At 36.6% G+C, this 12,388-nt stretch overlaps 1 protein-coding gene across 13 annotated transcripts in view; it reads left to right on the top strand.

Moving 5' to 3' along the window:
• The window catches only part of LOC106875929 (protein FAM13A), a 288,030-nt gene that overhangs the window by 229,936 nt on the left and 45,706 nt on the right, over window positions 1-12,388 (top strand). For all 13 annotated transcript variants that reach the window (XM_089346973.1, XM_052978233.2, XM_089346968.1 and 10 more), the window contains one exon: window positions 5,645-5,701. In XM_089346973.1, coding sequence (XP_089203099.1) covers window positions 5,645-5,701 — 57 coding nt within the window. The remainder of the gene's footprint in view (window positions 1-5,644; window positions 5,702-12,388) is intronic.

Genomic DNA, 12,388 nt, shown 5'->3' with positions numbered 1-12,388 from the left:
TCATATGCAAGTCAAGTTCTTGCAGCCTCTTTCCATTGGCCAGTAATAAAATGTGAGTACTGCATCATATGAACTGTGGAGGATTCCAGAAAGTACTTGACTATTAAAAGTGAGTTAACTCCATTCCTGTGTCTTGAGTGCATGGAACCAAGTACACTCAGTTCCCGCACATTAAGGGTTAAAGTGAAAAGGGTTGAGTGTGACCTGTTACAAACTGAGTTTAACCCTTTGTCATTCAGATTACTCTGTCAAAAGTAATACTTATTGCTCGACAATGTTTTAAATATCCTGCATTATCTTGAAGCTTTGGGATTTTGATGATGAAGTGCTTTTTAGAATGATATTGCAAGATAGGTGTGAGAGACCAGATCTGGCCTGTTTGAACATAAAACGGGTAGAACATTTCGACCAGATATGGCATGTTTAAATGCTACAGGGTTAAGTGAATTAAGAAAAGTAATTGACTAAACTGGTAAGGGCTGATGATGAAATACCTGTCACTAAAACGGAACTGAGATAGTGGTAAAGAAATAGCAAAAGAAAATTGAATCTGAGAATACCAAGTTGTATATATGAAATGAAATGATGATGACACCTATGATAATTATAATGGCAAATTGATGGTGATGATGATATCTTCTTCCTTGGCTCAAAAATCTATATAGAGAGATATCTATCAGGTCATCCCATAAGTTCTGTCTGAATTTTGAATAAAGAAAACAAGTGATCAAATATTATATTTAATTGAAATTTAATCATCAATGTACTTTCCCTGATTATCTATGACTTCCTTCCATCTATTTACAAGCTTTTTAATCCCATCAATGTAAAACTCTTTTGGTTTCAAAGCGAAAAACTCTGAAATGTCAGTTTCGACCTCTTCCTGGCATGCAAAAGTTATGTCCCCCAAATGATTCTGTAAACTATGAAACAAATGCTAGTCTGAAGGAGCAAGGTCGGGAGAATAAGGTAGATGAGGAAATTTTTCCCAGCCAAGCTCTTTGATCTTCTATGATGTGACCTTTGCAGTGTGGGGTCACGCATTGTCCTGATGAAACATCACTCCTTTTTGATTCACTAAAGCGGGTCTTTTTTTCTTCAAATCTTGGTTCAAACGCTCTAATTGCTGACAGTAGAATTGAGCATTGATTGTTGCATTAGGTGGTAGCAATTCAAAGTGAATTACTCCTTTGCAATTCCACCAGATAGAGATAAGAACCTTTTTTCCATGAAGCTCCCTTCACAGTTGTGGTTGAGCCTTTTCCCTTTTACCAAGTCACTGTTTACAGCGTTTAACATTTCGATAGAAGATCCATTTTTCGTCACCAGTCACAAGTCTATTCAAAAAGGGTGAAATGAGTTTGCGAGAATGGAGAGAAGAGCAGATATCAACTCGGGTTTGCAGTTGCTTTTGGACAATTCATGAGGCACCCGTTTTCCAAGTTTAGGAATCTTTTCAAGTTGTTGAAGAAGACGATGAACAGTTGTCTGGTTTGAACAAAGCATTATTGCCAATTCTTCAACTGATAATGCAGGATTTTCTTCAAGTAATGCCTCAAGGAGCTTATCATTAAATTCAACTGGACGTCCTGTTCGATCTTCATCTTCAAGGCTGAAATCTCCACTTCTGTATTTTGCAAACCATCTTCTGCAAGTTCTTTCATTCAAGCATTCTTTCCCATAAACTGAGTGTATGCTTCAAGTCGCTCCGGCTGCAGAGTTTCCTTTTTTGTACTCATAAAGCATTATGTGCCTCAAATGCTCTTTGGATACTTCCATGTTAGAAAAGGTTTTAATCAAAGAAATTTTAATTCTATTATTCTGTAAAATAATATTTGATTAGTTTAAATGTACACAAATGCATAAAAATAATTTTAAATTCCATTAGACATTCTAAAATGCTATTAAATTTCATTCAATTTTAAAAAAGATAAAATCGTACAGAACTTATGGGATGACCTGATACACACACACACACACACATACACACACACACACACACACACACCACACACACACACACACACACACACACACACACTAAAATCTAGAAAATGGAGAAGTAGCGTTAATATAATTTATTAACAACAAAAATTTAACACGTTCACTTACAGCTGTTTCGATTTTCTCCAAAAGAATTAAATTCCAGTAATTAAAACATTTTATTGGGCAAAATCTTGTCAGAGGAGTAAAAAAGACATATCGTTAGGTTATTACGTTATTCTTCCAAAACATCTCAACAGAGATATAGACACACACACAAACATACACACACACACACATACACACACACAAAAGAAAACATTGCAAAAAACACATTCACACACATGCACAAACACACCCACACACACACACAGAGCTGGTGACCACACACACAGGTGGAGACACTCAAAAGAATACATCTAACCCAAAGGAAAATCCTAATTCTTTATTCATCACAACATACTCACCCATCGACACACAGCTGGTCACATTCCAAACATATTGAAAGGACATTCAACACAACACAACACACACACACACACACACACACACACACACACACACACACACACACACACACACACACACACACACACACAGATGGACATAAAACCCATTCAATAAATGCTTTTAAGTCACCCCCTTGGCAGGAACCCACATAAATTTCTTTTAGACAATAGACAACTACACCCCTTCTCTTACCCTCTAACACTTTGAACTCTATACCAAACTACATTCAAAGAAGACTTCAGTGAAAAATCTCTAGACATGTTTTGACCCTAGACAAAAGATAAACTGTTTTTACTTCAAATTTTTATAGATTTTTACTGATATTTGATAAGATGACATTCATCATCAAGACTGGTAATATTTTCTTAATATAATTTTAAAAATCATTTTTATGAAATTCCTTCTTAAATTGAAATGTCTTAGATTTACTTCTGTGCTATTTCCACATCTATCTTTTATATGTAAAAATTTGATTTGTATAGATCTCTAATCTTTTTTCAACTATATATATATTCTATTTGGAGAAAGTAACTTAATCTAAAAACTAAGAATTTGTCTGCATGTAGTTTGTAGTTTTACTTTCTTAATCTGCTAATAATGTATATTGATGGAATTTTTAATCCAAAATTTCATAAACATATCCTTTAGGTTGATATTATCTGCAAGGTCTGTGCATATATGTGTATGCATATATACATGTAGCTAGCATGCATAGACCTTGTGCATGATTTTTTTTCAAAGTAAATTTTACGTTATTCTTGTTTTAAACTACATAGATAATAAAAAATACACTGAATTTGTATTTAGATAATTTCCCAAAACTTAGGTTGAGTAACGGGGGGCAATGAACATGACCATTATTGACTTCCTCAGATTGATGCAACTGATGTCCACTCAGAACATATACAAGTCATTGTGTGCCAAAAGGAAAAAAAAACATGGGAAGGGAATTGGGTGGGGGCAGGTTTGAATGCTTACAATGGAATTAATTTTCCTAAAGGCACTTAAAGACCAGGCGATGATGTTAAGTTAGGTGGTACCTGCCTACACCTCAAAGTGGTGATCTGTTGTAGCATGATGATCTCTCTCCTATTATGTTGGTGTTTTGTGGTGCATTTATATTAATGATCATTATGATAACCTAGTCCATTACTCTGCGCTGTTATTTGTTTACCCAGCTCAATTTTCAATTCTTATTTTTGCTGTCATTGCCATTTCTGCTTATTTCTCCTTTTATTTATTTTATAATGTGAAAAGGAAATATACTAAGTTAATGCTGTTTTCTAGTTTCTAATTCCAATCCTTGAACTAATATGCCTGACAACTCTACTTAACTTTTGTGCTTTCATCTGGAAATAAATGCTAAGTGAATAGATGCTAAATAAATAAATGCTAAATAAATAAATGCTAAATAAATAGATGTGAACTGAATTAATTTGTTTCTCAATTTGCTAATATTTTGAAATATGCTTTAGAATCTTTTGTTGTTTAATTATATTTAAAAAAAATATTTTTTAAATCCCACTGAAGCCAACTTTGCTTTTCATCCTTTTGAAATATGTGATAAAATACCAATCTTGGATGGTGGGTTGGGGGAACTGTTAGAAAGTCAAGCAAGATGTCTTGTGGTATTTATTTCACACACACACAAAGATATATGGGAGAATTTGCGAAAAAAACAACAGACAAGGACAGGTGGTGTAAACAACAAATGGATGTATTAGTTTAAAGCTCGGGAATAGAGAAAGTCTTTGACGTTTCGAGCTACGCTCTTCAACTGAAAGGAACACAGAAAGAAATAAGGAGAGAAACAAGGAGAAAAAAAATATAAATGTAGTGGTCAGCGATCTATCATGACGAATGCCGGACAGAAGGTTCACACCCTTTTTTTAAGTAATAAAGGAGGTTTACATAAGTGAGGATATGTAGACCTCTTATAGGGATATTTTTTTTATCTAAGATACACTGGTTTAATATATTGTATTTTGAAGAGATATTTCTTCAATGAATATATTATATGAAATATCATAAAATATCACATTTTATTATTCAGTTTGAAAATGGAGAGATCTAATGGATACAAATTAATTTATGAATTAGTTAACATCTTCACCTACAATTGTTTCATTTCGCATCCAATTTAAACTACAAAACATATATAAATATATAATTTTGCATTTCAAAATACCTTGGGAGGAAAATCATCAGGGCATGAAAAAGGACAATACAAGGTTTACATTATGATCTGTTGGATACTAAGAATATATACTAAGAATATATAATATGTATATATACACACACACACACACACACACACACACACACACACACACACACACACACACACATGTAGATATCTATATACATATGCACACACACACACACACTCATCTCTGTGTATGTAAATACACATGCATGTGTGTGTGTATGTAAATTGCATTTCCAGTCCTGAGAGTTTTAGTTTTATGTACATTTGTGTATATTTATCTGCTTTTCTTAACAGCCATAATCATTTTGAATTAATTGTTTCAATTTTTTTTTTCCTTTTCCTTTTTTAATACTCTGTTTGCTAACTATTCCTGCAAAAATTCCTTATTCCTCATGTTCTTAAGCATAACTGCATTGTTTTGCAGGGTGGAGATATTTCATTCCAGTCCATTTGCCCTGCCTCCTCCTCTTGCTTATTTGTGTGTGTATGCACATGCACATATATAAGGGAATCTGAATTGATATGCATGTATGTTACATTAATAATAGTGTATTAGTCTTAATTACAAAGTTAAAAATAATAAGTCTTAGCAAGTTTTAACTACCATTGAGATGTAAATGGAAATTCTGCATTCTTGTATGAATCTTTGCATTCTGCTAAATGAAATAGTATGAGCTAGGCTAATGTGGTTGTATATTTTTTCAATGATTTGTAGTACTTACACTTTCAGTGGTGTTTTGTGTAGTGCAAGGCACAAAATTTGTGTTTTGTGACTTCCTCTGCCAACAGTGTGTTGTGCAAAAAAAAAAGTAAATAAAAAAATTTTAAAAACCCACACTACTGAGAAAAACTTAGATATTTTAAATGATTAAAGATTTATTTGATAAAAACCTTCATGTTCCTGTTATGTTCAAACCAAACATCTATTCTTCTTCTATCCAGCGTCTCCTCAAACACAGACATTCCACCTTCACCTCCTGTGGAGCAAGAGCAGTACCGGTAAGTTCTTGTATCATTTTTAACTTCAGACTGTGATTAAAATGTCTTCGTTAGGTTATGTAAACCTTGATTGATAGAATGAAAGGTTATAAGTTACAACATTACTATCAATACTACCTGGTAGCTAAAAAAACATCTGATAATAGTTGTCTGTCAGTGTGTTTTTTTTTTTTAAGAAATCCTTCATGGATTGATATCCTATCTACTGAGGAAACAAAGTATAATTTGTTTATATATATTTACACACACAAACGTGTGTGTGTGTGAGTGTTTGTTTATATATATATATATATATATATATATATATACATACATATGTACATACTTTATGTGTATATATCTATATACATACACACGTGCATAAATACACTTTATAACACACACAGACACGTACATAAACATGCTTTATAATGCATACATACATAGTTATAATAAACACTCACAGAGACACACACACACATATTCTTTCTGCTATATCATAGCAAAATGAGTAACTGGTTGTTGAAACTTAGTATACTTGTAATTATACTGTTTTCTACAAAGCTCCTATTTCAAAGCAGTGTGACTTTTATCCTCTCATCCAGGCTCATATCAATATATCGTCCAGACTCGTATCATATAGGGCAAAATATCAAATAATAAATGACATCAGAACAAGAAATATGTAATTATACTCATTAGCGTACAACTTAACCAGGCTATGAGAACTTATAGCAGCACCTATTACTAAATCTTATCTCTGTTGCTTTCTTAGTTGAAATAACTGTAAGCTAATGACTGTATTTATGTAAATTCTAATGTCAATTATTTAAAGTATTTGTCTGTGTGTGTGTATGTGTGCACAGGCATTGTTGTGTAGTTAAGGGGTTTGCTTCCCAACCATGTGGTTTCAGATTTGATCTCACTGCATGGCACCTTGGGCAAGTTGTCTTGAGTGGATTTGGTAGATAAAAACTGAAAGTAAGGGCTAGCAACAGGAAGAGCATGTGGATGTAAGAATTGTGCCTGAATAAAGTTTCATTTATTCCATACCAGCATGGAAAAAGAAATGGAAAAATTATGAGAAATTGTGTGTGTACATCTATGTACACATGTCTATGTGTAAACTGTCGCTGTCTACTGACAATAAGCTGAAACTTTGAGGACATTGTCAACCTTTCCTTTACAAATAAAAATATGATACTCTATTGAAAAGTAGTGAGTGCTTTCTTCAATTTTGTGTTAACCTTTTAGTATTCAGATTACTCTGTCAAATGTCAGGCATATTTATTCACATTGTCTTAAATTGTATATTATCTCATATCTGATATTCTGATGATGTAATTGTTAATTTTTTGAATGACATAGTTGGGCAGGTGTGAGAGGCCAGATCTGTCCAGTTTAAATACTAAGCAGATAGAATATTTGGGTCATATATGGCTGGTTTCAATGCTATGTATCTAAAATATAAATCCCGTTCTCTGTGTGTAGGTGTGTGCGTGTGTGTATGTGTAAAATATTATAATGGCCATATTTTTCAATTGATTTTCTCCAAACTAGGAGCATACGTTGCTTACGATCCAGGGGTGGTTTTTGTCTCTTAAAAATCTATCACATAATGAGTTACAGGCTCCTATTTCTGGTTAATAAGTTACAGCACCTATTTCTGGGTTATGTGGAGAAGGGAGATAACTATTTGCAAAGTAACTTTCAGAAATTGATTGTCTCCCTTACATCTATTGCTCAAAAAAATTATCACAATCTCATCTAATATATAAAATAAAGATGTGTATTTGCTTCTCACACAAAAACAGTTTCACCAATTGCTTCCATACTTCTAATGCATGAATAATTTGACCTCGGACACATTTCAGGCTCTCCATTTGATTTTTTCAAATTAAAAAGAAAAAATATTGCTTTTTATATTACACATTCACGTGTTTGAAAGTTTTTAAAAGCATTTACTTCCAGTTTTCTAGTGTCAGTGACGTCTATATCTATCTATCTATCTATATATCTTATCTATCTATACCTATCTTATTTTTCTAACTATCTAGCTCTCTCTTGCTCCCCCCCTCTCTATATCTCACTCAATCTCTATTGTTTTCACTTTCATTCTTCAAATGCTATTGCTTTCCCTTTAAGTTCAATCGCTATTGTTTTCACTGTAAGTTTTCAATTGCTATTCGCAAACAACAGCAACAATAATAAATTACTGACAGAAAGAAGTTCACAATACCTTTACCTATGTAGCCGTTGACTATGATACTGCTACACCAGTCATTGGGTATGACTCCTTCATGTATCACCTGGTTGACTATACAGGTGACTAGGCTATAGCCAACATCGCCAGATATTTTGAGCATCTCTGTGGTGATTCCTGATGGGCCGGGGGCTTTCCCTGTCTTCATACCCTTAATTGCTTTATCTACCAAGGTACTGTCAATTCGGATAGCTGGTCCCTCTGTTGGGTTGGTATTCGGCAGACTCTCTTTCTCCCATTCATTCTCTTTATTTAGCAACCTTTCATAGTAGTGTCTCCAAACCTCTCTCTTTGCAGCCTTGTTTAATGCAAGCGAACCATCATCCATGCAGACACATTTCTCTCCTATGACATCATGATTCTCTCTCACACACTGTCTTGCAACATGAAATACCTCAAGTCTTTGGTATTTCTTATCTACTTCCCCTCTGCCTAAATAAACCTGTCTCCTAGCTTCCCTTCTGGCAGTCTGATACAATTCCCTGATACCACTGTTCTTCCAGTTGTTCCAAGCCTGTTTCTTTTCCCCAATGGCCCTGTCAACAACATTGTTCCACCACCATGTTACCTTGGGTCAAGAAGGGGACTTTGCACCATCCACAGATCTGGTCAGTTGCTCTCAGCAGGTTGTCCTGTAGAAACTTCCAGTTGTCTTCCACATCATGTGAAGCTATATCCCCCTCTATTTCATCAAAAGCTTTGAGTAATACATCTCTAAATCTCTGTCCATTCACAGAATATTTAAGCTTCCAGACCCTTCTCTATGCTGGTTGTCTTCTGGGCATCCATTTAGCCCTGATCCTGAATTTGCTAATTTAATGAAACAGCAAATGCTGATAACAGTGAAATATAACTGAAAAATTTTAGAATTTTCTGTCAGCCAATCTGTGATAAAATTAGAGAAATCTGTGACAAAATTGAATAAATGAATAAGTGATGATAGTAAATGCACATGAAAGAAACTTCGGCTTGTTTTTAAAACATGACAGCATGAAAGACGAAACTTTGTTTAAACTATGTTTACATGGGTAATGAAATAGATAGAATAGTGAAAAGAGGTGTTAGATGTACGAAGTTGAAAAAAAACAAAACAAGATTTGTGCTATTTTGGCAGAGTTACTAAAATGAAGTACAGGAATCTTATATATATATATATATATATATATATATATACTAGCAGCTGAGCCTGGTTTCACCCGGTCAGAGAACGACTCGAAGAAAAAAACGAAGACATAAAAAAGAGGAAGAAGTGGATACCAAGTGGTGTTTGGGGGATGGATCTTGGTAGAAAAATAAAGATTGTCATGGTGAGTTAGTAAGGAGAGCAAAGCAAGATTGGACTTACGTGGGCTGGCAGGACGATGAAAAAATTGCAGAGTTGAAATTGGAGCAGTTGAAATTGGAGCAGTTGAAATTGGAGCAGTTGAAGTTGCTGTTGTTATCATTGGAGTGCCTCTTGGTAGACAACATTCTTCGTCCTTTCCTCGGGTGCACAAATAGAAAGACCATGGGGACAGCCAACGTACAGTTGTGCGTGTGAGAATACTTGCTCTGTCAGATTCAAACCAACCGCTTGCACGATTGTCCCTGCGCCTTGTTGATTGTCATGGGAAAGCAGAGTTTGATGGGAAATTGCATCTGTTTAAACTTGTAGGTCATATCGGAGTGGGTAAGGGACATGGGAGTTATAAGTATGTCTTAGCCAGCAGCCGGTTCATTCAAGATTGTTGCCTACAGAGCTCGGGAGCACAATTTTTTGATAATCATCCGCATATCATTGCACAATATTGGAGCATCTAAATTCCTTAGCAGCATGATTGACGCGCCAACTTTCAGATGCAGTTCGTGAGCTGGTAGTTCTTCGGATCCCCCCTTTTGTCAGATTTGTCATGGGCCAGCTGGTCTATACATATATATATTTATTATATATATATCATATACATATATCATCATCATCATCATCATCGTTTAACGTCCGCTTTCCATGCTAGCATGGGTTGGACGATTTGACTGAGGACTGGTGAAACCGGATGGCAACACCAGGCTTCAATCTAATTTGGCAGAGTTTCTACAGCTGGATGCCCTTCCTAACGCCAACCACTCAGAGAGTGTAGTGGGTGCTTTTACGTGTCACCCGCACGAAAATGGCCACGCTCGAAATGGTGTCTTTTATGTGCCACCCGCACAAGAGCCAGTCCAGGGGCACTGGCAACGATTTCGCTCGAAAACCCTACAAGGCCAGTCAGGCGGTACTGGCAACGGTCACGCTCAGGATGGTACATCTTATGTGCCACCCACACAAGAGCCAGTCCAGGGGCCCTGGCAACGATCTTACTTGGCTTGCCGGGTCTTCTCACGCACAGCACATTTCCAAAGGTCTCGGTCAGTAGTCATCGCCTCGGTGAGGCCCAATATACGAAGGTCTTGCCTCACCACCTCAGCCCAGGTCTTCCTGGGCCTACCTCTTCCATGGGTTCCCTCAACTGTTAGGGAGTGGGACTTTTTCACTCAGCTATCCTCATTCATTCTCACCACATGTCCAAACCAGCGCAATCATCTCTCTTGCACACCACTACTGATGCTTCTTATGTTCAGCTTTTCTCTCAAGATACTTACACTCTGACAGGTATGCACATTTACATTACACATCCAGCGGAGCATACTGGCTTCATTCCTTGCGAGCTTACGCATGTCCTCAGTAGTCACAGCCCATGTTTCACTGCCATGTAGCATGGCTGTTCGTACACATGCGTCATACAGTCTGCCTTTTACTCTGAGTGAGAGTCCCTTTGTCGCCAGCAGAGGTAAGAGCTCTCTAAACTTGGCCCAGGCTATTCTTATTCTAGCAGTTACACTTTCAGCGCACCCACCCCCACTACTAACTTGGTCACCCAAATAGCGGAAGCTATCGACTACCTCTAGTTTTTCTCCCTGGAATGTGACAGAAGTTGTTTCCTGTTTGTTTACAGTGTTTATTACACCTGAACATCTGCCACATACAAAAACTAACTTCGTAGTTAATCTGCCTTTGATATTGCTGCACCTCTTATGTGTCCATAGCTTGCACCGGGTACATCTTATAGAGTTACTACCTACTCCTTTACTGCATACTGAGCAGGGCCATCTACCTGAAGGGGTTTGTGTTTTATCTACCTTCCTACTTATTAGGATTTTGGTTTTTGCTAGGTTGACTCTAAGGCCCTTGCTTCCACACCTTAAACTTCTCCTCTAGTTCTGATAGTGATTGCGCAATTAATGCAAGGTCATCAGCATAGAGGAGCTCCCAGGGGCAACCTGTCTTGAATTCCTCTGTGATTGCCTGGAGGACTATGATAAATAGGAGGGGGCTGAGGACGGAACCTTGGTGGACCCCTACCTCTACCCGGAATTCATTACTGTACTCATTTCCAACCCTCACCTTACTGACAGCATCTCTGTACATGGCTCTCACAGCTCTCACTAACCATTCTTCTATCCCAAGTTTCCTCATTGACCACCAGATAAGGGATCGGGGGACCCTGTCAAAGGCTTTCTCCATGTCAACGAAGGCCAAATACAGAGGTTTATCCTTGGCTAGATATTTCTCCTGCAGCTGTCTCACTAGAAATATGGCATCAGTGGTGCTTTTACCTGGCACGAACCCAAACTGCATCTCATCTAAATTGATTCGCTCCCTAATTAGTTGGGCTATGACCCTCTCCGTAACTTTCATAACCTGATCTAACAGCTTGATGCCTCTGTAATTATTAGTATCTAAAGCGTCACCTTTACCTTTGTAGCAGTTTACTATGGTGCTGCTACACCAATCATTGGGTATGACTCGTTCGTGTATCACCTGGTTCGTAATACGGGTGACTAGGCTGTAGCCAACACTGCCAGATATTTTGATCATCTCTGCAGTGATTCCTGATGGGCCAGGGGCTTTCCCTGTCTTCATACTCTTAATTGCTTTATCTACCCTGGTACTGTCAACTCAGATAGCTGGTCCCTCTGTTGGGTCGACATACGGCAGGCTCTCTTTCTCCCATTCATTCTCTTTATTAAGCAATCTATCGTAGTGGCATCTCCAGACCTCTTTCTTTGCAGCCTCATTTAGTGCAAGCGTACCATCATCCATGCGAACACATTTCTCTCCTACAACATTATATATATATATATATCATATATATATATATATTATATATATCATATACATGTATATAAATCATCTATATCATATATATTATATACATATCATATACATATATTTATATATCATCTATATATGATATACATATATATCATATATATATCATATATATATATATCAGTTACAAGGACATACACACACCACCATTCGTTGTCATGAGATGTTAGGGGGACAAACACAGACACACAAACATATACACACACATACATATATACGATTGGCTTCTTTCAGTTTCCGTCTACCAAATCGACTCACA

This window comes from Octopus bimaculoides, chromosome 2 (genome assembly GCF_046866305.1).
Source record: "Octopus bimaculoides isolate indiv1 chromosome 2, ASM4686630v1, whole genome shotgun sequence".
NCBI lineage: Eukaryota > Metazoa > Mollusca > Cephalopoda > Octopoda > Octopodidae > Octopus > Octopus bimaculoides.
The sequence above is the reverse complement of the archived record's forward strand: the minus strand, read 5'-3'. Positions and strand labels throughout refer to the sequence as shown.